The 25,493-nt window shown below is 45.7% G+C and overlaps 1 protein-coding gene across 3 annotated transcripts in view; it reads left to right on the top strand.

The window, feature by feature from the left end:
• Positions 1 to 25,493, top strand: part of VPS8 (VPS8 subunit of CORVET complex) — a 1,496,959-nt gene that overhangs the window by 635,663 nt on the left and 835,803 nt on the right. For all 3 annotated transcript variants that reach the window (XM_069225817.1, XM_069225815.1, XM_069225816.1), the window contains exons 26-27: positions 6 to 125; positions 637 to 708. In XM_069225817.1, the coding sequence (XP_069081918.1) occupies positions 6 to 125; positions 637 to 708 (192 nt within the window). The remainder of the gene's footprint in view (positions 1 to 5; positions 126 to 636; positions 709 to 25,493) is intronic.

Here is a 25,493-nt window from a genome sequence, read left to right as displayed (position 1 = left end):
CAAAGGTGTTCGAGTTTCTGATTCGTCTCCACTCACCAGAAGCGTTGCCCAATGAGGAAGTTTACCCTTATGTGAGGACCCTACTGCATTTTGACACCAGGGAATTTCTGAATGTGCTAGCTTTGGTAAGTCAATGCTATGTCTGTTATAACGTTGACAATATGTAGATAAGACATGGGGAACTAGGTTTTGTTATGAACTGAGAGAAATGATTCTCAACAATGAGAAATTACTCCCTTTTCTGAGATGTCAAAAATTCATAACTAAGTTGGCGTTTCACATATTTTTAACAGGAAAATAAATTTTCCAGGACCTTAAATTTGTGTCTGGGGTCCTGTTATGTTGGTAAAATAATTTCTCAGCAGTTCCCAGCTGCAACGCGACTGCAAGCAACACCAAAAGTTCATTGATATGGAAAATGATTTTGTAATGCAGAAACCTGCACATACATGTATAGCACTCCCACCTTGCCAAGTAACGTCACCAGGGGCATTTTCGACCAATGGCATGAGGGCAGCGAGTAGACCAGCCTGCACGTGCATAACAATCTGTCACTGAAAGTAATTTTTCTTGAAGCAGGTGATCCTTTTCCATGAAGTAACATGTTTTCAACTGTCTCTTCTCTTATATTCACAGACCTTTGAAGATTTTAAGAATGACAAGCAAGCTGTAGAGTATCAACAAAGGATTGTGGATATTTTACTCAAGGTGAAAAATAGGGAAATACTGTGTCCAAAGTTTTCAATGTTAAATTAATGTATCAAAATGTTGTGTGTGTGTGTGTGTGTGTGTGTGTGTGTGTGTGTGTGTGTGTGTGTGTGTGTGTGTGTGTGTGTGTGTGTGTGTGTGTGTGTGTGTGTGTGTGTGTGTGTGTGTGTGTGTGTGTGTGTGTGTGTGTGTGTGTGTGTGTGTGTGTGTCTCCCCACACTATGACACATGAGAGGTAAAGCCTCCAGTGGGTGAGTGGTGGACAAAGTGCAGTTGCGGGCTTATTCTTCAGAGCGGTGAGTCCAGGATATTTAGGTTACGATACCGATGTTTTAGCCCCTACTGGATTTTGGTGACAATGACTCTGAGGCTGCCAGGCCTCATGACCTCCTACATCCTGCTGGTGACATACCTGATGGCATATGCGGGCTATGCAGTGGGACCCAATGTTCCAGGGGAATCTCTGATACTTTCCAGATCTCGGAGGGATCTGTGAAAGATGGGCAGTGGTGGTTGACGAATCATTACTGGGTGAGAGTCAGATCCCTTTCTCTTCCCCAACCAGATCTGACAGTAGTGACAGATGTGTCACTCCTGGGATGGGGGCAGCAGCCATCTCGGAGAGGAGGAGATCAGAAACATCTGGTCTCCGGCGGAATCCACATTCCACATTAACCTGTTGAAGATTAGTCTAGCATTAAAAGTATATCTTCCCCCTGTCAAGGGAAATAAGGTGCAGGGCATAATGCAGGTGCTTCAACATCTGGCGGGATCTCTGAATGCCAGAGCAGACAAACTCAGCTGAAAATGTCTAGTGGGTCACAAATGGCATATCCATCCAGAGGTGGTACAAGTTCTCTTTCAGCAGTGGGAGAGCCTTGGTTAGATTTGTTTGATTCCGCAGAGAGCCCGAAATGTCAGAAGTTTTGCACGTTGGAGGTTCCAAGGTGGCAATCTGAGACGCTTTTCGTCTTGAGTTGAACTCAGGCGTCCTGTACCCGTTTTGGCCCATACCACTTCTGCCGAGAGTTCTCAAGAAGATCAAGAACGACCTGACCCAAGTAATCCTTGTGGCTCCAGCCTGGGCATATGAAGTGTCTGGTATCCTGAGCTGCTGAACATGTCCATCGATCCTCCTATCCGACTGCCCCTTCAGGAGGGTCTTCTGTTGCAGCAGTAGGGGAGGGTTCTGCACCTGAATCTGTCAACTCTCCGCATTCTTGCACAAAGAGTGAGCAGTGACAATTTACAGCTTTGACCTTCCTCCTGAAGTCTGTAATGTAGACTTAGCAGCCAAGCGTCCCTCCACCAAAACAGTATATGCCTGTTGTTGTAAGAAATGTGTCGCAGAGTGCACAGACAAGTCTGTTGACCCCCTTTCTGCCCATCTCTCTGAGGTCCTGTTGTTTATCCTTTCCCTGGGTCAGCAGAGGTCTGCTATGGCCACTCTTAAAGGTTATTTGTATGCTATTTCTATTTTTTTGATGTTGCCTGCTCAACCTTCTTTGTTTAAGTTCCCCATTGTACATAGGTTCCTAAAAGATCTTACACGTCTTTCCTCCATCCACATTCATTATGTCCCATTTTTATCTGAATTTGGTTTTTACATTTCTGATGTGCATTCCTTTCAAGCCTTTCCACAATTGCCCTGTCAGGCTTCTCGTTTTAAAAACAGCCTTCCTTGTGGCCGCTAAATCTGCCCACAGGGTGAGTGAGTTGGTGGCATTGTCATTTAAGCCGCCCTACCCTTACATCTTTCCTGACAAAGTGGTGCTTTGCACTAGAGGTGGGTGAAGTTTTCTCTCACGTGGGCGAGTGAGATTTCTGAATGCAGGCAGTCACAGCAGGTCTCTACCACCCGCGTTGAGAAAGCTGTCACTCGCGCTGAAGAAGTGACCACTACAGAAGAAAATCTACTAGAGCGTCAGAAAGATGTTAGGGCCCTCTGGAGCTCCACATGGTGCTGTTTGTGCTGATTTTACTGCGTAGCAGCATGACTTACCCCAACAACTTCGCTTGCGAAACTCTGCGTGGTGCAGCAGTGTTTTTTCTGCACTTTGCAGAGTTCTACGTAGCAGAACCCCGCAAACTTTGTCCGTACCTGCTTCACACTAGGGCCTCTTTTTTCTGCCAGCAGTGGTTACGCCCTTTCATGTAGGCTAATCCATCACCTTGCCTACTTTTTTTACCCCCCACCCCCAACATCCTTCTAAGGAAGAAGAGACTCTAGCTCCTGGACCAAAAGAGCATTGGCATTCTACCTTGATCATACAAAAGAATTCTGGGTAGATGATCAACTGTAGGAACCTGGCTCTAAAATGAAGTACACTGTGCAGAGAGTCCAGTGGATCCCCAAATTGGTTAGCAGAGGCAAAAGTAGATAGGACTAATGATCTTTTTGTGGTAGTGTGGGTGAGCAGTTAGGCTCATCAGAGGGTAGTTCTAAGCATTTGTTGTACTCATAGAGGCAATAAATGAGACATACACACAATTAATTAATCTGAGACCAATTTAGAAAAAATATTTTTTTATATATATATGTTTCAAACCCAAGAACGTCATCATCATCATCAGGTAAGTAGACTTTTAAGCATAAATACTTTGCAGTTTCAAAAATAGACAGTGCAATTTTCAGAGTTCTCTCAATGCTATCCTATGTTGGAAAACAATGTTCAGAAAACACCGGTTAACAACGACTTACAAACCCAATCTCAGCGAGTTAAGGTAAGTACTGGGCACTAATCAGAACCACACCAGCAGGTCACACGGTGCGGAAGGGTGCAGAGGTGCAGTAAGACGTCGGGTGCCCAATGGTTTCCAATGGGAGTCAGGTTCACGTGAAGACAGGCTGCAGGCTCTGGCTAGGAAGCCAGTCAGGGACAACAAGCAGGTAGGTAGTAGACTTGGGGTGCTCTGGGATGTAGGTGCTCCTTTGGTTCTCTTCTCCTGTGCCCTTGGGCAGTAGATGCAGGGGTGTCGTTATGCATCAGGTTTTCACGTCTAGGAGCACTCTGTCAGGGGGTCCTGTATGCTGAGGCTGCAGGCGTCGGTTGTGGATGTTGGGTGCAGTGGTCACTTCTGGTGTCGGGATGCAGGGGTCCAGCAGCTGCAGAGTCTTTTCTTTGGATTTCTTGTTGCAGGGCAAATCTGGTGCCCATGGGAGCCGCAAGTCTTTATTGAAGGCTGGACGATTTGGCATCTTGTGCAGGTGCCTTTGAGGTCAGCAGTCAGGCCAGAGGGGCTGATTCCAGGTCAGCTGCTGCTTCTTTTTCCCTTCTATGGGTGCAACTCTTCTTTGTCCAGTTCTTCTTAGGTTGTCGAAATAAGAGTTCTAGGGTTCAGGGGTGCCAGCTATATACTCAGTTTAGGGGTGTTACTGGAAGTTCCAGGCGGTAGTCAATGGGCTGACCACCTTTAGGGTGACTACACCCTTCTTATGAAAACTTCCGCTGCGAAGTGGGCATAACCCTAACCCTAGTGGCCTAATTCCTTTCAAGCAAGATGCAGGAATTTGAAAAGTAGTATCCACTTCAGCTGGCATGAAGTGGGCTCTCCTCCTAATTTAACTAATTTTCCCACCTGTGCTGCTGCCAAAAGTGGGGACAGGACAGGGGGGGTTGGTCATCCCCACCATCTGGAGAGACCTGGGGTGCATTACCAAGGTGGCAAGGCCTTTGAAGCTCCCCGTCCTGGAATGTCCATTCTGCCTGGGAGAGAAGGTCACACCTCTGCCGAGAGCAGGCCTTTGTGTCAGGCCCCTAAGAGTGTTGGCTCTCACCTTGGGGGGGCCAGAAACCCATTTGTGGTGACTGAACTGGACAGGACCGGTCAGTCAGCACACTAGTAGCTGGTAGGTTTTCAGGGGACACCTCTAAGGTGCCTTTTGTGTGCATGTATTATTAAATCCATCACTGTGGTCAGTAAGGGTTTATTATTCTCAGATGTTTGATACCAGACATCCCTAGATTCAGAAAAGCCATCATGTAGCTAGGGAACCCATAATTACCAGTGTCCAGCACATGCATTTATAATGGCTGCCTCTTGCACTTACCATGTCTCAGAATCTACAAGGACATAGCAAGGGCATATCTGCTCATGCATATATACCCTCAAATGTGCCTGGGTGTACCCTGTCTTACGGGTGACTTACACCTGGCAAATGCAGTGATAGGGGGCCTGGCACACAGGAGTGTGTGACAGGTCGTGCTTTCAATTTAACCTGCACCAACACATGCAGTCTCCCATGGCAGCACTTGTGTGAGTTTGGTGAGGGGTCCATGTGGGTGGCACAATTGATGCAGCCCCCAGATACCTTCCTTTGTACCTCAGGCACCAGGGGCACCATTTAGCAGAGACCTATAGTGGTAGCTAGAGAGTTTGCCAATTGTGCAAAACAACTTGGCAGTTTTGGGGAAAGAGATCTGGGTCTGAGTGCACAGTCAAAGCCACATTAGAAACCTGGCAAAAAGTGGAGGCTAAGCATGTCAAAAAGGGAGCTTTCCTACATCAACTATTTGTCAGTGATGTGGATGCGAAGAAAGGTCAGGCTTTGCAGAAGTAGGCCATCTCCAAATGGGTTGTTCTCTGCAATAAGTTCGGCTACGCACTGGCCAAAAAGCAAGCCATGGGGTTCGCGTGCTCATTCTTCCCAAGTTAAAGCTGCAACCACTGCATTAGCACACAGAGTCCCAGGCCTTGATATATGCCAGGCGGCAACGTGGGCATCTCTGCACATGTTTACCAAACACTACTGCTTGGACAGTCCGATTCGTAGGGATGGGCATGTTGCCCGTTCAGTCCTGCAAGACTTTCTAGTATGGACTAGACCCACCTCCGGGGATGGTATTGCTTGGGCATCTATTCAAAGGTACGGAATCTGCAGCTAGAAATCTCTATCAGGTGAACAAGTTACTTACCGTCAGTAATGCCTTATCTGGTAGAGACAATATCTAGTTGCAGATTCCTTACTGACCCACCTGTCCTTCCGAGTCTGTAAACTGATTTCTAGGGGCAGGGCCTTAGATTTGACGCATCAGTAGTCAGTTTCTTTATTTTTCTGCACGCTTTGATGTGGAAAGTCGTGAAAAGAAACTGATGCAGAACGTCGGTCTGGCGCCTATATAGGAACCACAACATCATATCTGGCATGGACAGTGCCAATATGGATTGCGGAGCCTATCGAAACCACCTGACGGCACAGAGGGGTACTGCTCACAAAATTGTCTGGACCCAGCCTGATGCTTTGGGAAAATTCATAGGTAAGGAATCTGCAACTAGATATTGTCTGTATCCGATAAGGCGTTACCATAGGTAAGTAGCCTGTTCTTCACATGTCATTATGTGACCTATTGCTCTTGTGATGCTGCATATATTGCATATGTTGGACGCAGGAACAGATTACTTTGGGGGCCATATATAGCATCAAATTATAGATGGCTAACATGAATGTTTTTCACCAAAGGGTTCTGATGGACATCATACACAATTGGAGCATTACTCTTGTCTGTTTGATGTCACTCAGAACCCCTCAGTGAAAAACATTTCCATTACTCAGTTACCCCTCTATAATTATTTATATTATAAATTGTAGACGCACAGCTCCATTTCTGTAGTTCAGGTTGGCACCTCGTACCACAGGACCTCTAGATATTGAATTCTTAATTACGTTACTCCTCCCTTGACCAGTCTTCACCATCCTAGATAATAAAATTAAGAGACGGATATGTTACATCATGTTAAATCTGGAGGAAATCAGTCCAACAGTTTAAAAATCTTGCATGGTTCCCAAAGTCATTTACTCATGTTTAAAATTAAAATCCTCCAGGGATATTTTTGTGTATGAAACAATCCTATACCGCTGAACAGATGATCACCAAGTTTTTTGAGGAATGGCTGCCTTTCTTTGATTCAGTGCCAATTTTTGGTTTGATGAAAATCTGTTCAGCCGTTTTGGAGCTTTAAGGCAAAATGAAAATGTCCAGTGCACACTCAGAGTATGTATAGCTTTCAATAAGTTTGCAAATGCAAACAGGGCATGAGCAGACGTATTGGTCCCCAGGTTGCATGCATAACAATTTGTGAGTGTACACTAGGCACGCACAAGTGTTTTCCTCCCACAGTTCATGAAGAGCGGTAGAAAATCAAAACACAAAGTAAAAGGAGAAAAACAGTAAATAAAAGTGCAGGCAAGGATGCCTGATGCTCTGTGGTTTAGGAGTTGTCAGATAAGCATACTTACCGTATTTCACCTCTTTAGTGAAACAAGGTGTTTGCTCCACACCCCTTGGACTGGCCAGGTTCTGGGGACTATTCATACCACTGTGCATGACCCAAGAGTGCGGAGGAGTTAATTCCCTCACTGATGTTGCCTAAAGGTCGTGCGTAGGATGCCTTCCCGCCTGCACCAAGGAGGCAATCACAATAGCCTCTGTCTACCTTAATGTGTTCTCCCTCTACTTACCAACAATTTAGAAGTGACAAAGGGACTAAACTTTACCACCCCCTTAATTTGCCCAAGGGTGAGAGGGTGAAATTGGCCCTTTTACCTTGCGAAATTGTGAAAGGGGGCTTTAAACAAATGTGGCGAGTGGGTGACTTCTTGGCACCCTCTCCTGTGCCCTTTTACAAGTTAGGAAAAGGGTGCACGTCAGCTGGCCCGCTCCTCCATAGCCCAGTGCATTTGATTGGTAGTGGCAGAGAGGCCAGAGTCATCCATCAGTGGCCTTGGTGCCCTGTTCCCAGTTGGGTACAGGATTTTGTGTGCATGTGACGGGTGAACCCCTCCTTTGTGGGCTGCTGCCTTCTGCAGTCCACTGAATAGTGGGTCACCTGTTATCCTCTTCTCTGCCGTCTTCCAAAAGGAGGACAGAGGCAGGAACCTACTTTTTATACCACCCTCAGACAAGGCGAAGGGGTCATATAGTACTCCTGCTCTTAGTCAAACAGAATGTTTTTTTTAACTAATTAACCCATTCCTTACCCAGCTGGGGCAAAGCCACGGACTACTATGTCCCCAAGGCTATGGCAGTTTTTACAACTTATAACACCATTTCCCTTTTGTGTGGCATGGGTTTTAGGTCCCTAAGGCCATATCCTAATTCTCAGTAGATTTATTGTAAACCCTTTGCACTTTTTTTATCAATGTCTCCCAAAGCTCACAGAGTTTTAAAAATGAATTGATCTTGAGGATTGGATGGTGTAACAGAAGTACCCCTCTCCCTGGTCTTAGTTTAATTTTAAAAATCTCTGCCAAAACATGCAATCTTTAGAGAGATAAAAATAACATTCAATTTTAAATGACAAGCTAAAACTTGTGTTTTGCCAATGTTAACTAATTGGAGGCACCCAGGAGGTGAAGGGGGCTAGAGGTTTCCCCACACAGAGACTCCTTTGGAGTGAAAGGGCACTCATAAGGGTTGCACGCGCAGTGTGGCAAGCTAGTTTCACATGGCATGCCATTGCACAGCCACAAAGAGCACACGCTCAGGAGGCAATAAACATTGAAGTGTTACAGGGGGCAAGACGTGCACAAGGTCTGTACGGGGAGTACATGGTGGCATGCAGGGCTTGTAAGGGTTTGGGGCAGGCAGAGGAGATGTCAAGTGCCAGGGACAGATAGAATGCCTGATTCAAAGGGGCTGCACTAGTGAGTGGGCCACAAAGATAGGAGGTGAGGACACATTACATGTTAAACAAGGGAGCTGTAGACAGTAAGTGCCCTATTCCCCATGCTATTGTGATTTCTATTCCCCCTTATTTCTGGTCTAGAAAAAGATCCTGAGACCGGAGACCAATTTGAGATCTTCACAGATTAAATAAATACCTCAAGAAACAGTCATTTCACATGGTCACACTAAAGGACATCCTCCTGCTTCTGAATTATGGAGACTACATGACATCAATAGATTTCCCAGATGCATATTTCCATATCTACATACATCCAAATCATAGAAAATAATTTAGATTTGAAGTGGCCAGCCACCATTACCGGTTCAAAGTCCTCTCCTTTGGCCTCAGGTCCACCACTCATATTTTTGCAAAATATGTGTCTTCAGTGGTCGCATATTTGAGAATGAAGTGTCACCATGTTTTTCCATACTGTGACAACTGGCTGGTGAAAGCCCTTTCTAGTTGAGCAGCCAAAGAGTGTACCAGAGTTTCTTTAAACTTTAAAAAAAAATTAGGTCTCACCCTCGAAAAGGACAAATCTTTCCTCCAAATGATGCAGGATGATCATGTGTTAGTAGGCCATTTTAGATACTATGTAAAACAAAACTTCTGATGAATACTTCTATTTGTAGATTCCTCACCTGTAGAATAATCCCAAACGTCAGACTGGATCTGGAAACTTCAAAGCTGGTAGGGGTTTCTGGCTTCATACCGACACTGGAAGTGATATCAGATGACATAACCAAAGCCATTTAGTGCCACCCTACCACAAAGGACGTTAGTTCCTTTTTTTCCTACGTTTAACATGGACCCAGAGCTCACACTTTAGAATTTTGAGTTTTCTCCATGGAAATATTTTTGCTCTGTATTGTTTCCTCATAAGCGTTCAGGCTTTAAGCCCTATAAATACTATCAGAGACAGATGCCTATCACTGTCCTCCCCCCACTGGATCTGCCTTTGGTGTCTTGGATTGGACCATGACCCATGTTGAGTGAATCCTTTTGCAGCATGCATTCAGGGCTGTCCAGGAGTAAAAAGTGAAGCTCTTCATGGCCTGAGCAAGAAATGCAGTCTACGTTGTTCCATGCCTTGCTCAAGATCAGCATCATCACATTCCTCAGATGATAAGAAATGAAAAACACAGGAAACACAAGAAACACTCCAAAGATAAATCACCTTGCTGACATTTGACTTCTGCAGGATCTTCATTCTCTGAGCCAAAGTTGGTTGCATTGGAGCCAGCTGATTCTACCCCAAGCAGCTCCTCTTCGGTGACTTTACTGTACCGTACCCCAGAGCCTTTGCGATCTCCACCTTAGCTGTTCTCTGACCCTTTGATGCAGCAATTTCCCATCTTGGAGTACCGGCTCCAGTTTTCCTCAAGTTCCCAACTCCAGACTCTGATTTGGCAGCATTTCTGAAAGCTATGTATTCTGTCTTTGCCAGAACGTCAACACTACTCAGTACACCTTCGATATTGCCATGATGCCTTCCAGTGTTCATACCTGGGGCTCCAATGCTACTGTGCTTTATCCCTTCTGGACTGGTGCTGGTTTGGCCCTCAGTGAACCTGGCACTTCGATATACTACATCACATTTACCTGCCTCACGGCCGACCCCACATCCACCAGTGCTGCCACCACCTCCTATCCTGGTGCCAGTTCCCAAAGTCATGCTGCAAGTAAAGTCAAGTAGGGAAGCTCAGAGATTAGTGTGGGTGGAGGACTACGTGCTAATGATCCATGACATTTTTGCATTGGACTCTGATCCTTTAAACTTGTATGTCTTTGGAGATGATGACACTAGTGGCCAAGGCCAGGAATGTATTGGCCTATTGTCTGCAAATGGGCTTGACACGTCCAGCAAAGCCTCCCATGCCAGAGATTGTCTTTTTACTCGCTGGTAAAGTAAACGTGAGGTGCTGGAGCTGCAGCTCCTGACAGGAGATAGTCTGGTGTGCTCACTGAAGTCCTTCTCCAGGTAGTTTCTACTACAGAGCCCTTTTTGCCTTTCAATGAGGCCCTCCTGGATCCAGTCCTGGTGGTGTGGGAGAGGCACACCCACTCCAGAGGTCAATAGACTGGTATGTGGTTCATACCATCCTTCTCCTGGAGACCCTCCATTCCTTTCATCTGATCTTTGGACTAAAGGTCTGGTCGTACAAGCATCATGTTCATCAGTACAGTCGGCTGGGACCTTCCCAGCTAATCCTTTGTCTAGAGACTCCAAGCACTCAGAGACCTGGGGGTAAAAGACTGTCACTGCGGGGAACATGCATTCAAATCCCTGAATGTAAATTACCTTCTAGCATTCTACACCCATACCGTATGGGATATGACAGAGATGGTGGTACCTCATGTGCCAGAAGAAATGAGGGCACACTTTCTAGAGGTAGTTAAGGATATCCAGAATGCTTCACGCAATATCAAAGTCTGGACTAGATATCGCCAACTCTGTAGCTTGATCTATTGGTACTTCGATCATGATGAACAGACATGCTAAACTCCACATATCAAACTTTTCCTCTGATGTCCAAGCTAATCTAATGGACCTTCAATTTGGTGGGACATGCTGTTTTGGGGATAAGTCGTATTTAGTGCTGAAGATGTTTAAGGCTAGAAAGCAGCATCTTACTCCTTGGGACTTCAGTTGCTGCCTCCTAGATGAAATATCTGAGTCCATCCATTGACCTTTTTCCTCCTTCTCTACACTACTGGTCAAGCAGACCTAGAAGTGCTGCAAGAGGTCCAATTTCAGATCAGTCTTGTCAAACTGAAAGCTGTGGCTCTAAGTCCATAATATTTTTTCCTAAGAATCGGAGGCTGCTTGGTATACAGACCATATGACAACAGTGTTTTCTGTCAACAAACGAGGCACAAAATCTCAATCATTATCAATGGAAGCACAGATAATTTGAGAATGGTCAGTGCAAGATGTGATCACAGTGACAGCGGAGCATGTATCTGGTACTATCAACCAGTAGGCAAAACACTCTGAGCAGGGCACCAAAGGGCTGCTACGAGTGGGAGCTTAATTGGCAACAGTAAACATCTTGGGTTTGTTGGGGCAAGCCAAAATTGGATGTGTTCACAGCCCCTCAGAAGGGGACATTTCAATTTTACAGAAGCTGGCATCCACAAATGGGGTCATGGTGAATACCCTTTTGTTAGCATGGTCAGGAATCTTTGTCTTCGCTTTCCTCGAGCTCCAAAGGAGCTAAACATGATGAAGTGATGGCCCCAAAATGGCTCAGACAGTATTGGTTCACACAGCTACTTTTCTTATCAGAGCAACAGCATAATCCACTGAGATCAATACCCAATCTATTGTCTCTCTACAAAGACATAATACTTCATCTGGATCCAGAATCATATAAGCTAACGAGCTAAGCTCCTGAGAGCAATGAATACCCACATTAAAAATTCCTGATGTTTCTAGAGAATTCCTGGCTGAAGCCATTGCTGAGACAACAAACAAAACTTCACACTGAGGAGGAAAAGGTTTTACATATCATGTTTGGAGTAAAATATTCATCCTATGTGTAGGAAGCTGGCTCTTTATATGATATATCAAAATGAGATAGATCGTGCTAGGAGTAGAGAGGTTCTCTTCCCAGTGTACAGGGGCTTGCTTTAGCAATCCCTAGTGCTCTTTTTAGGGAGTAGTGTGGTCAAGCAGCCTTAGGCTTATCAGAAAGGAGAGTTAAACATCTGCAAATACACACACAGTCAATAAATAAGACACACAACTCAATAAGGAGATCCACACCAATTTACAAAAGTAACAAGTATCGTTCTAACAATTGACAAAGACACAGCAGGAGCATGTCTGCTCTTGCCGATATGTCCTCCCATGTAATCTAATGCTCCCTGCCTTAGGACTGTAAGGCCTGCTGTAGGGGTGACTCACATATATTGCATGCAGTGTTAGGGGACATGGCACACATGCTGTGTGCCATGTTGTGTTTTCACTTTTTGCTGCTCAGAGACACAGCCTGCCATGGCAGTCTGCACATGCTTGGTGAGGGAGGTCCCTGAGGGTGACACATTACATGCTGCAACCCTTGGGAGCCTTTTTTGGTGCCCATGCCCTTGTACCCAGGGATACCTTTTACTAGGGGCTTTTATGGGAGGCAAAGGTATTGCCAAATAGGGAACAATTGCACAGTTTTAAGGAAAGAGAACTGGCACTGGGGACCTGGTGCACTTTCAGTCAAAATTGCATCATGTACCAGGCAAAATGTGGTGGTGACCATGTCAAAAAGGGGCACTTTTCTACACAATGTCTTCTCAACCAGTACATATTACATTATCCCTTGCACCTATCACTAACAGCGAGGCCGAACTGGCTGTACCAGACATTGGGTGTTTTTTTCCTGAAAGGGTGGGGCTAGTTTTGCTCCTGGGGACTGGTTTTTGTCCCTGGGGCTTTTTTTTATAGCTGACCTGGAGGGCACTGTGTTTTGCACATTGTTATGGGTATAAAAGAACCACTGCAGAGTTCCTTTTATATCCAGCAGTTTTCAGGCAACAATACAAATATCAAGATAACACGGGTGATTACTGTTCCTGCTGGAGAGGGATTGGAGTTGTGGCAGTTTAGACTCATCTAAAGTAGGGAACATTTTTAACATGCCTGCTGCAATGAACGTGCACCTTGCAGATCACATAACTGTATTTATTCGGATAGCTCAGGGGGTTACAGCTTTTGTTACAGAGATGCTTTTGTTACCTGCAGTTCATAAATTAGAATTGTTAATATACCACAGTGAGCTATGAACTGCCATCAAGAGCTGAATGCAAACTGCATGATGCAGGTTAGTAAGTTATGTTTGTTCCCAGCCTTTCATTATCCTAATGTTGCTAAAATGGTTTGTTTGGGTAGAAATACATTATTGTTAGTAAAGCCAACCCTAACCACTGTTACATTTTGATTCCTGAGTTTACACTTCTCCAGACTAAGCACTCCTAAAAAAAAAAATGCCTACCAGTATGGATGACATTTGGTTTCTACACCTTGTAGGCACCTTTGTCTCATGTAACATTTTCAGTACACTAATTTACACACATACAGTCCATTGTCTTGGTATGTGTGTGTGTGTGTGATGTCAATTATTACAACACCCCATACTAGTATGAGAGGTGATATAAAACAGATGAAATACATGTGAAAGAGGGGCTATTGAGCGATGAGGAATACTGTTGCAGTGTGATAGTGAGGGAATCTGTGGCGGAGGAGGTCATGGGTGGGGCACCTAAAATTGTCACACCGGGGCCACTTGCTCTAAAGCTGCCCTGAGGCTTATTGGGGTGGAGGACACTAACATCCTTCAAAATCGTCTTCTTGGCTGTGCTTAACAGTGACTGTGTGCATTTATGTTATATTTACATTCATGTTTCATGCTTGACATCTTAATTTTTGTGTTCTCTGTAAGAATGTATCTGGGTATAGCTGGGTATCCTGATGTACTGTAAGGTCATCATTTACTGCGCTTCAAACGCTAATACAATTTAATATATAATGATAAATATGTTGTAGAATGCATCATTGTTGCCAGTTTTCCCAAATTTTCTTGGAGGGGAAAAGTGGGTGGTCTCACTCGCTGTACAAGGTACGGAGGCTGGTCTGACAAAATTGGCCTCACTTCTTTGGATTTTCTGTTTGGCACTGACTAACCAGCCTTGCTCACACATCTGGTAAAGTCCATTTAGAAGTCAGTTAATGTTTCAGGAGATCTTCTAACACAGCATCCATGTCGTCAAACAGAATTGTGAAATCATTCTTAAGAGGACTTTTTAGGGCTTATCATCCATTAAAACACCTACCAACTCTTTGGCAGTTAAATACAGTGCTATCACAGTTATTGAAAAGGCCCTTTGAACATACTCATGAGGCAGAAGTGATCTATAATCTATCTCCTGGAAAATGGCATTGTTATTGGAACATGTATCTGCTGTAAACATGAGTGAAATACAAACCCTTACCATTAAGGAATTTGCGGGTGATGGTGTTATATTATGAACAAGCCCACAGTTCATTCCAGTTATACTGTCAGAATTTCTTTTAGATGAACCTGTGGCTCTAAATCGTTTTATTGAAAATCTGAAGAATGTAGCAAAAATACATTGTCATACTCGCGACTTTGGAAGATGCCTGAAATTTTATTTTGCCGAAATTTGGGAGTTTAGAAACATAGATAAATATTTGGTAACCTATGGTACTCCCCATAAAGAGTACTCCCATTCAAAATAGAGCATGGCTATGAATCAATCCAGAGAGGTCATTTTACGTCCTGTATTTTAAAGGCAATTTACAAGCTACATGGTCTGACAACTACTACTTAGACCCGAGACATAATTGAGACTGTACCTAATACTGTTCAGCTGCTGGTGAAATTTGTTGCACCGTATATGTGTTTGTTGGTGTTCAAATCCAAATATTAGATGTAGGAAATTTGTTCTCTATATAGTGCACTAAAATGAAGTACACTGTGCAGAGAGACCACTACACCCCCAATTGGTATTGCAGAGGGAAAAGTAGATAGGACTAATGCTCTATTTTGTGGTAGCGTGAGGGCATTTAGGCTTATCAAGGGGGAGTGGTAAGCATTTGTTGTACTCAAAGAGGCAATAAATGAGATGCACAATCAAAGAATAAATCCGAGACCAATTTAGAAAAATAACATTTCTTTTTATATATATTTCAAACCCCAGAATGTTGTAGTCAGGCAAGTAGATTTACAAGCATAAATACTTTACAGTTTCAAAAACCGAAACTGTGAAATTTACCAGCTGAGGAATGTTAACCTATGGGAGGAAAACAACAATGCAGTTTTGCAGGTAAGTATACAACTTACAAAAACCAGCCTTTAGGGTTTTTGGTTAACGCAGGGCAAGGTTCAAAACGGTACCAGGAGTGCACCCACAGCAGCACAGGGACAGCTGGGTTCAGAGGTCAAATTCGGAGTCGGGTGCCCAATGTTAACCAGTGGAGACTGGGGGTGAACGAAGATGCGATGTTCACAGGTGAGTAAATTAGTGTCAGGGGACGATTCCTGGAGTTGAGGTAAGCACAAGTGGGGCCACAAGGTAGCACCAAACTAATACCCTCAGCAGAATAAGGGCGGCCAAGGCCAAGAGTGCCAAGACAGCATAGAACAACCAATGCAAATCAATGGGGGAGATCAGCTTTGGAAAAAGGTTGCAGGCTCAGGCCAGGAGGCTAAACGTAGAAAACCCACAGCTGTCCAGGTAAATTCTGATGCTAGGGACATTGGGAAACCGACGGTCCAGCCCAGGGGTGTCCTTTAGCATCTGGAACAGCTTAAAGGGAAGGTCGCAGTCAGGGGGAGTCTTCGGTTTGAGGCTGCAGGCTTTGAGGCAGAATCCGGTAGGGGTCAGCCCCCGGTGGACTCTTACTCAGCATCGCAGGGTAACCTTTACAGGATCGGTGGGCCACTTGCACTCGGGCCTTGGGCGTCAAATACAGAGGTGGGTTTGGAAGCAGTTTCACGGATCCTCAGGGCAGAGTTATTTTTGCTTTAAAGTTGGTTTCTTTTTTAACAGGTCAGCTGTTCTCTGGAGATCTTGATCGTTGTCAAAAGCAGATAGTCCTCCCAAAGCTTTGGAGGATGCTGGCTGCACGACAGGTCATCTTTTGGCGCAGGATCATTGAGGGCTGCAGACAGGCTTGTACGGCTAGAGCCAAGTCAGTTGGTGTCTGCAGTCTTCTCTGCTGATGCGACTCTGTAGTGTCCAGCTCTTCTTAGGTCGTCCGGAGTCTGAGTTCTAAGGTTCATGGGTGCCACCTAAATACTCAATTTCGGGGCATTACAGGGAGTGCCAGGCAGTAGCCAGTGGGCTGACCACTTTCAAGGGGACTACACCCTTATGACTAGTCCTGCTGGTCACCCCCATTCTCGTTGCTGACTCAACACAGAGCCGTTTGGACGCTGTACAACACCAACTCCGGTGCCGGCAGGTGCCTTGCCTCCTATGATGGATACTGAGTTTCATTTCTATATGCTAGATTGCAGTGTGGGATTGAAGGGGTTGCTGGACCCTTCAGAAAACCATTTCCAAGACTGCATGGCCTGGCATACGGATGTGGATCAAGCCATTTTCCTGGATACCTCCTCAGATACTGGCATGCTTTCTTCCCATGGCTATGAAGGAAGGAACTTCATATTCCATGGTGGTGCAGAGAGCAGCCGAAGTCTTGGACCTTGAGCTGCCTTTGGTGGCAGTGAGGACTAACCTCCTGACAGAGGTGCTTCAGCCTGGGGCTTCCTTCTCAAAACCCCTGCTCCCCTTAAATGAAGCCTAGGAGTCTGGAGACACTTTGGAAGAAGATGTTTTCTTCTACCAGCTTGGCATTACAGTCCATGAACACTGCATGACTTTTGGGCCATTATTCCCACTCGCTGTGAGAGCTGGTTGCACAAGTGGTGCCACTGGTCCCGGAGGAGGCCTGAGCTGTATTTTTCCAAGCAGTTGCTGATGGGAGAAATGCAGCAAAGTTCATGATTTGATGCAGACTGGACTTGATTGACTCACTGGGCAGAGTGGTTGCTTCGACAGTGGCCTTTAGGCACCATTCCTGGTTGAGGACGCTTCTTGGGGGATGTTCAAGCTAATCGTATGGACGTGCCCTTTGATGGCACCCCTCTCTTGGGAGAGCAAGCAGACTCAGTGTTCAATGCTTCAAGGATTCTTGTGCCACAGCCAGGTCTTCGACCCCTTCAGCCTGCTTTTCGCCTCTTTTGTGGTACTGAAGGGGTGCCCAGCCACATCTGTTCCCTTCCAGCCACCATGCTGAGCATGCTGCCAAGCCTCTCCGTAGCTGAGGACTTGGGATCTACTGTTCTTGTAGATCAGGGAGCAAGCTGTCTGGCCAGTCAGCCCTCCTCCTACCCCCCCCTCCCCCCAAACCCAACCCAACCCCCCCTGCAGCTGCCTCCAAACCTTCCTAGTCTGACTCCTCTCCACCAGGGAACAGTCGTGGGCAGGATTTGCCATCACCCGCTCCGCTGGCAAGCCATCACGTCAGACAGGTGGGTTTTGCAGATAGTCCGAAGGGGCTACTTTCTAACCTTTGAGACTACCCCTCCATCCATTCCACATCTTATGATCAGATGCAGGAGGTTCACTTGGCACTTCTCTGAGAGGAAGTTATGGCTCTCTAGGGCCAAGGGAGCCATAGAGAGGGTCCCTGTGCCAGAAGTAAGCCTTGGTTGCTATCCTTTCTACTTTCTGGTGCCCAAAAAAGGTCAAGGGCCTCTGTCCTATCCTAGACCTTCGGTCCAACAATCCCTTTTTCAAAATGCTCACCGTGGCTCAAGTTCTATGTGCCCTGGATCCAGGACACTGGATAGTATTGTTGGACTTGCAGGATGCGTATTTCCATGTCCCCTTCTTGCCTGCACACATACGTTACGTTACGTAGAGTCTGGTATCCAAAACTACTGACCATGGCCATCGATCCTCCAATCAAACTGCCTCTTCAGGAGTATCATCTGTTACAGCAGCAGGGAAGGGTTCTCCACCCGAACCTGTCCAGTCTCTGCCTTCTTGTGTGGCGATTGAGCGACTGCAGCTGGCAGCTTTTAACCTTCCACTTGAAGTCTGTAATGTAAACTCGGCAGTCAGGCGTCCCGCCACCAAAACAGTACACACCTGTTGTTGGAAGAAATTGTGGCATGGTGAACCGACAAGTCTGTTGACCCTCTTTCTGCCCCTCTCGTTGAGGTCCTGTTGTTTATCCTTTCTTTGGCCCAGCAGGGCTCTGCTTTGGGCACTCTCAAAGGTTATCTGTCTGCCATTTCTGCTTTTTTGCGGTTGCCTGATCAACCTTCCTTGTTTAAGTCTCCAATTGTAAATAGGTTCCTTAAAGGCCTTACTCCTATATTTCCTCCATCCCTATTCATTATGCCTCAATAGGATTTGAATTTAGTTTTGACATTTCTGATGTGCGCTCCTTTCGGGCCTCTCCACAATTGTCCTCTCAGGCTTCTCTCTTTGAAAACAGCCTTCCTTGTGGACATTACACCTACCTGCAAGGTGAGTGAGCTGGAGGCATTGCCTTCTGTAGCCACCCTCATTGCTACAGAAGCTACTACATCCATTGCCACAGCGATCAGAAGGGCAGTGAAGGTCTTAGATCTCACCCTACAGATGCAGCAAGACAAAACTAATGTGCTAACAGTGGTACTTAACTCTGCAGCTCCTGCTCAAGAACCTCTTCTTTCATTTAAATAGGTGATGGTTGACATATTGATGAGCACCTGAGCAAAACCAAGATCTTATCCTCCAATAAACAGGCAGTTGGCTAGTTGGCGTAGGCCTTCATCTGGGAACCAGATTTTATATGGCAACATGCCACCAGGGAGAACTTGGTGGTGGATGGATCCTCAACCCGTCTGAATTCCAAATCTTATCCCACCACCCATACAGATAGGAAGTCTAAGATGACCACTTAGAAAAACAAGTCTTTTCCAGTGAAAACCTTGCTTACTTTCACTTGATACTTTGTGCCTCCTGGGATGATATTCACACACATTGTGGGACAGGATGGCAGACTTTTTACTGTCTGTTCTGAAGGACTTAGGCAAAACCTACAATGTCTAATCATTGATGGTCAAGACGCAGCAAAATACACTATCCTTTGTGGCCTGGACATGAACAACTGTCTTGGTGGGTCAGGTTCCAGGTCCAGATCTGCTCCATAGGCTTTTCATCTCACATGCCACAGTCCCTTATGAAATGCCCTTTGATCACTCAAAACCTTTCGGAGCAAAGGCTAATTCTGCCCAATGCATTTTGGGAGAGCAATGCCACTGCTCACTCTCTGGGCCTGGATCAGCATACATTGCAGTTCCTCCAACAACAGTGCCCCTTTCAAATGTTCAGATTGTTATATCAGCAGAGTCAATGTCACTACCTACCCCAGCAGCAGACTACCCAATCCTTTCAGGGGCAAGCCTGTAGAGACAACACATTACCCAGAACATGACCCCTCTTGCTGCAAAGCCTCTTTTATTTATCCTTAGCAGCACACAATTCACCTACCCAGGTGGTTAAGTATTGTATCAGACTAGTTGGTGCTCCAGATGGTGAAACACAGTACTCCCTACGCTTCCTATCCTACCCTCAAATGTGCCACCCACACTGCAACTCCTCCCTGGAGGGCCATACTTTGTTGAGACGTTCATGCTCTCTTAGCCAATTGAGCATAGAAGGGGTTCTGCATCAAAGGTTAGGACTGGTTAAAACTCCCATTACTTTCTGGTGCTGAAAAAGGGTGGTGGCCTTTGACCCTTCCTGGACCTTCATCCTCTGACTACCTTCCTCTGGAAGGACAAGTTCAAGAGGCTCAAGCTCACCCTGGGCCAAGTCCTGTCTGCTGTGCATTTTGAAGACTAGCTAGTAGCACTGGACTTGTCAGATACTTATTTTCACATTCCTGTCCTGTGGGTGTTACCTGCTTTTCCAGATGGACCTCGAACACTATCAGTTCTCTGTGTTCCCCGTTGGCCTTACCAGTTACCTTGCTGTCCACAGAGGTGTTGGTGGCCACAGCCTATTTGCAGAGTTTGGGAATACCAATCTTTTCATACCGCTATGACTGGCTACTGCCTGCACATTCGCCTCAGGCAACCTCCAGACGACAGCAACTTACTGACATTGCTGGGCTTTTCTATCAATGTGCCTAAATCACCCCTGACGCCTTCAAAATGGATGTCTTTAATTGGAGCAATTCTGAATGCATTGCTCTTTTGAGGCACCCCTCTACCTCAACGAGTTCAGGACATTCGGTCTGTGATACTGATGTTTCAGCCCTTGAACTCGCTCTCAATGAGAGCGTCTCTGAGGCTTCTGGGCCTCTTGCATCTTGCTTGTAGACCACACCAGGTGACAGATGCCGACTATACAGGGGGGTCTGAAGTCTTAATGGGCTCAGTCCCAAAGCAAAATATTCAACTTGATCCAGGTGACGGGGTGGACTTCAAAAGTCCTGCAATGGTGACTGACTGATCGCAATTGGAGTGGAGGCAAAGCCATCTCCCTACCCAGAGTGACACTTTTGGCACTGAAGATGTTTTTTCCAACCATCTGACGAGAATGGGTGCATATTCTTATGGGCAAAACCTACTATTGCAACAAGTAGGCGAGTGTGGGGGTCATGGGTTCTGTGCCATGATGCCTTGTCTCTGGAAGTGGCTCAGTGTTCAAGGCATCTTCTTAACTGCACAGCACCTGGCAGGATCGTTAAACGCCAGGAAGGATGACCACAGATGATGTTGCCTAGCAGATCATGAATGGCACTCAAGCCATCTTCCAGCAATGTGGAGAACCCTAGTTTGAATTTTTTGCCACCGCAGAAAAAGAGCATACTCAAAACTTTTGCTCACTGGAGTTTCCAAGACAGTCCTCTCTCAGATACACCTTCCTCCTACATTGGAGATCAGTATCTCCAGTACTCCTTTCTGCTCGTACCTCTGCTTCCCAGAGTACTGAAAGAAAGAACCAGGCCAGTGTTGCCACATGGTAGAAGGCAAAGTCATGACTCATGTCACGTGATGCCACCTCAGAGTATTGGAGCACTGTTATTAGGGTGAACAATTCTAGCGATTGGATGATATTCATAACGAAGAAATCTGGGGGAAAGTATAATATCAACCAGAAATATTGTTGCAAAGGTAGGTAACTTTTTCTTTGCCATGTGTTTCTTGTCATGATATCTATGTATGCCTTGATTTTAAATGTTCTGTCTTTAACACATGTTAGAAACTTTCATTAAGGGCCAGCACTTTATAAGTAGTTGCTGGTTAGTGATTGCATAGAGCAGCTTCAGCTACACTGCAGAAGGATTCTATTATATTCTGTGTGGTCTTTTTACAACAATGGAGCACCAGAGACAGTCAGCATGCGTTCCACAGGAAGATTGATCAGTGATCACACTAGCCCAATCATGAAGGCTCATCAGTGGTTTCTCCTAGGAGCCAGAATCAAATTCAAACACTGCTTTTCACTACACAAAGCATTCCACATAGGCAGGCATTCAGACTATCTGAATAGTCTGAAAGCTCTGTCATAAGAGTACCCTGCAGCAAAATCCCCTAAATTCTGAATAACACAAGCTCCACGACGATCATTCCCGGACCCACACCCACAGTATGAAACACCCTCCCAATCTGTTTAAGAACAGTGCCTGATATCCTTTTCATTGTCGAAAAACTCAAGACCTACCTATTCACAAGATGCATTAACAAAGTATTTTCAAGATAAGTTAATCCATCTCAGGAAAACAAGATCTCACTAGACCTTGTTTTAATAAGTTACAACGCCTCCAGTTGGCGGGCTTTGAAGGACTAATATTTAGCAGTAGCAGATATTATATTAGTGATTATTCAGATCTCACATCTCTACCCTATGCCCACCCCAGCCCTGTTTTCTGATTTCCTTGTGTAGTAGATTTTTCAATATAGTTATTGTAAATTCATCATGTACAAGCAGTTAATGTTACATGGAAAGAGCTCTACTACAAACTGGTTAAGTGGTGCTATAGAAAAACAGGGTGAATAAAATAAATGTGGTATGTCAGCTGTCTAAATAAGCCATGTGCAATATAGGAGGTGATGTTGTAATATCTGGTATCCACTTATTCACAACAACTGTGCTTCGATAAATACAGTTCCAACATTGGATGGCCATTCTGAACATTGTGTGGCAATATTTGTGAAGTAGCAGGAGAAGTATCTATAATAGGGGATGTGGTAGTTATGTTGTTTTTAACCACCCATACCACACAGTGAAGGAAGGGGATATTGCTGGACCATATGTGTCTGATGCAGCTCCTGCGGTTGCAAATGCACAAGTGGTGGAGCAAACTAGAGAGTCCTATCCAGTGGAACCAACAAATGTGCAGATAAATTTATTGTGATGAAGTCCGTCCCTCTGAGGTGTTATGTGTGTAAGTAGACATATGATAAAGCTTTGCCCATACCAATCTCGGTTGTGTGTTTGTCAGTTTCGGTTATGTGTCTCCTAGTTAACCCCTTCGCTGCCAGGCCTTTTCCCCCTCAGGTGCCAAGCCTTTTTCTTTGCTATTTGGAGCAGTTTGCGCTTAGGCCCTCATAACTTTTTGTCTACATAAGCTACCCACGCCAAATTTGCGTCCTTTTTTCCCCAACATCCTAGTGATTCTAGAGGTACCCAGACTTTGTGGGTTCACTGGAAGGAGGCCAAGAAATTAGCCAAAATACAGTGAAAATTTCGTTTTTTTTTAAAAATGGGAAAAAGGGTCTGCAGAAGAAGGCTTGTGGTTTTTTCCCTGAAAATGTAATCAACTAAGGGTTTGCGGTGCTAAAATCACCAGCTTCCCAGCTTTCAGGAACAGGCAGACTTGAATCAGAAAAACCAATTTTTCAACACAATTTTGGCATTTTACTGGGACATACCCCATTTGTATGATTTTTTGTGCTTTCACCCTCCTTCCAGTCAATGACAGAAATGGGCGTGAAACCAATGCTGGATCCCAGAAACTGAAACATTTCTGAAAAGTAGACAAAATTCTGAATTCAGCAAGGGGTAATTTGTGTAGATCCTACAAGGGCTTCCTACAGAAAATAACAACTGAAAAAAAGAATATTGAAATTGAGGTGAAAAAATCTGCAATTTTTCTCTACGTTTTACTCTGTAACTTTTTCCTGCAATGTCAGATTTTTTAAAGCAATATACTGTTACGTCTGCTGGACCCTTCTAGTTGCAGAGATATATAGGGCTTGTAGGTTCATCAAGAACTCTAGGTACCCAGAGCCAATAAATGACCTGCACCCTGCTGTGGGTTTTCATTCTATACCGGGTATACAGCAATTAATTTGCTGAAATATAAAGAGTGAAAAATAGCTATCAAGAAAACCTTTGTATTTCCAAAATGGGCACAAGATAAGGTGTTGAGGAGCAGTGGTTATTTGCACATCTCTGAATTCCGGGGTGCCTATACTAGCATGTGAATTACAGGGCATTTCTCAAATAGACGTCTTTTTTACACACTTATATTTAGAAGGAAAACATGTAGAGAAAGACAAGGGCCAATAACACTTGTTTTGCTATTCTATGTTCCCCCAAGTTTCCAATAAAAATGATACCTCACTTGTGTGGGTAGGCCTAGCGCCCGCGACAGGAAATGCCCCAAAACACAACGTGGACACATCCCATTTTTTGACAGAAAACAGAGGTGTTTTTTGCAAAGTGCCTACCTGTAGATTTTGGCCTCTAGCTCAGCCGGCACCTAGGGAAACCTACCAAACCTGAGCATTTTTGAAAACTAGAGACTCCAGGGGAGCGACCCTTGCCTAAGGGGTCGCTCCCCATCTCTAAAAAAAAAAAAAAAACAAACAAAAAAAAAACACTAAGAAAAATTAGCCCTGGCACCTAGAGGTTTCTGCCCCCCTGGGGGCAGATCGCCTAATAACAATAGGCCAATCTGCCCCCAGGGGGGGCAGAAATGGGCTAAAACAAATGTGCTCCCCCTCCCCCCCGGGGAGCGACCCTTCCCTACGGGGTCGCTCCCCTTGCGTGACGGCGCAAAAAAAAAGATCCCTGGTGCCTAGTGATTTAGATTGACCTAAAATTGGCCGATCTGCCCCCAAAGCTGGCAGAAATGGCCTAAATACAATTTGCCCCTCCAGGGGAGCGACCTTTGCCTAAGGGGTCACTCCCCATCTCTAAAAAAACAAAAAAAATATTGCCCTGGCGCCTAGAGGTTTCTGCCCCCCCGGGGGCAGATCAGCCTAATAACAATAGGCCGATCTGCCCCCAGGGAGGGCAGAAATGTCCTAAAATAAATTTGCCCCCCACAGACCCCCCCCCCACCTCCCGGGGAGCGACCCTTGCCTACAAGGTCCCTCCCCTTGCGTGACGGCGCAAAAAAAAAAAGATCCCTGGTGCCTAGTGGTTTCTGCCCCATCGGCCGATCTGCCCCCAAAGTGGGCAGAAATGGCCTAAATACAATTTGCCCCTCCAGGGGAGCAACCCTTGCCTACGGGGTCACTCCCCTTGCGTGATGGCGCAAAAAAAAAAGATCCCTGGTGCCTAGTGGTTTCTGCCCCCCTTGGGGGCAGATCGGCCTAATTAACATAGGCTGATCTGCCCCCCTGGGGGGCAGAAATGGCCTAAAATAAATTTGCCCCCCAGGGGAACGACCCTTGCCTAAGGGGTCGCTCCCCTTACGTGAAATTCACGAAAAAAAAAAAAAAAACCCTGGTGTCTAGTGGTTTCTGTCCCCCTTTGGGGCAGATTGGCCTCATAAAAATAGGCCAATCTGCCCCCAAGGGGGGCAGAAATGGCCTAAATATAATTTGCCCCCTGTGGGAGCGACCCTTGACTAAGGGGTCGCTCCCCACCTCTAAAACAAAAAAACTAAACAAAAACAAAACAAGAATTTTTTTTTTTTTTATCCCTGGTGCCTAGAGGTTTCTGCCCCCCCCCTCCCCCTGGGGGCAGATCAGCCTAATAATAGGCCGATAGAAAAGGCCTTAAAAAAAAAATGCCCCCCCTGGGAGCGACCCTTGCCCAAGGGGTCGCTCCCTTATGTCAGTTTCATTAAAAAAATAAAGTCCCTGGTGTCTAGTGGGCGTTTTGACAGCCGGATTGCTTTTAATCTGGCTGCCAAAACGCAGAGAGAGACTTCAAAGGGAAGGGAATAACTTTCCTTCCCTTTGAAGCCTCTCTCGGCCTCCCCCACGTGATCGGAAGAGAAATGCAAAGCATTTCTCCCAGCGCAATGGGAGGAGGCCCTGTGACAAACAGCGCGCGATCGCGCGCTGATGTCACAGGGGGGTGGGGGAGTTCGGGTGTGTAAGGGGAAGGGATTCCCCTTTCAGCCCTGGCCTGGGGGGTGGGGGGGGCGGCCCTCGGGGGGAGCGCTAGCGCTTCCCCAGAGGGCCGGTCCCAGGACGTAATGGTTACGTCCATGGTGCCACACGTCCGTGGCGACGAAGGGGTTAATTGTGTTTTATGTTTACTGTTCATAAATTCCACAAATGGTGCTGTTATGCTATAAAGTAAAACTAAACGTCCTTGTGTGGAGTTGTGTGTCAGGTGTGATTGTACTT

Source organism: Pleurodeles waltl, chromosome 3_1 (genome assembly GCF_031143425.1).
Source record: "Pleurodeles waltl isolate 20211129_DDA chromosome 3_1, aPleWal1.hap1.20221129, whole genome shotgun sequence".
Lineage (NCBI taxonomy): Eukaryota > Metazoa > Chordata > Amphibia > Caudata > Salamandridae > Pleurodeles > Pleurodeles waltl.
The sequence above is the reverse complement of the archived record's forward strand: the minus strand, read 5'-3'. Positions and strand labels throughout refer to the sequence as shown.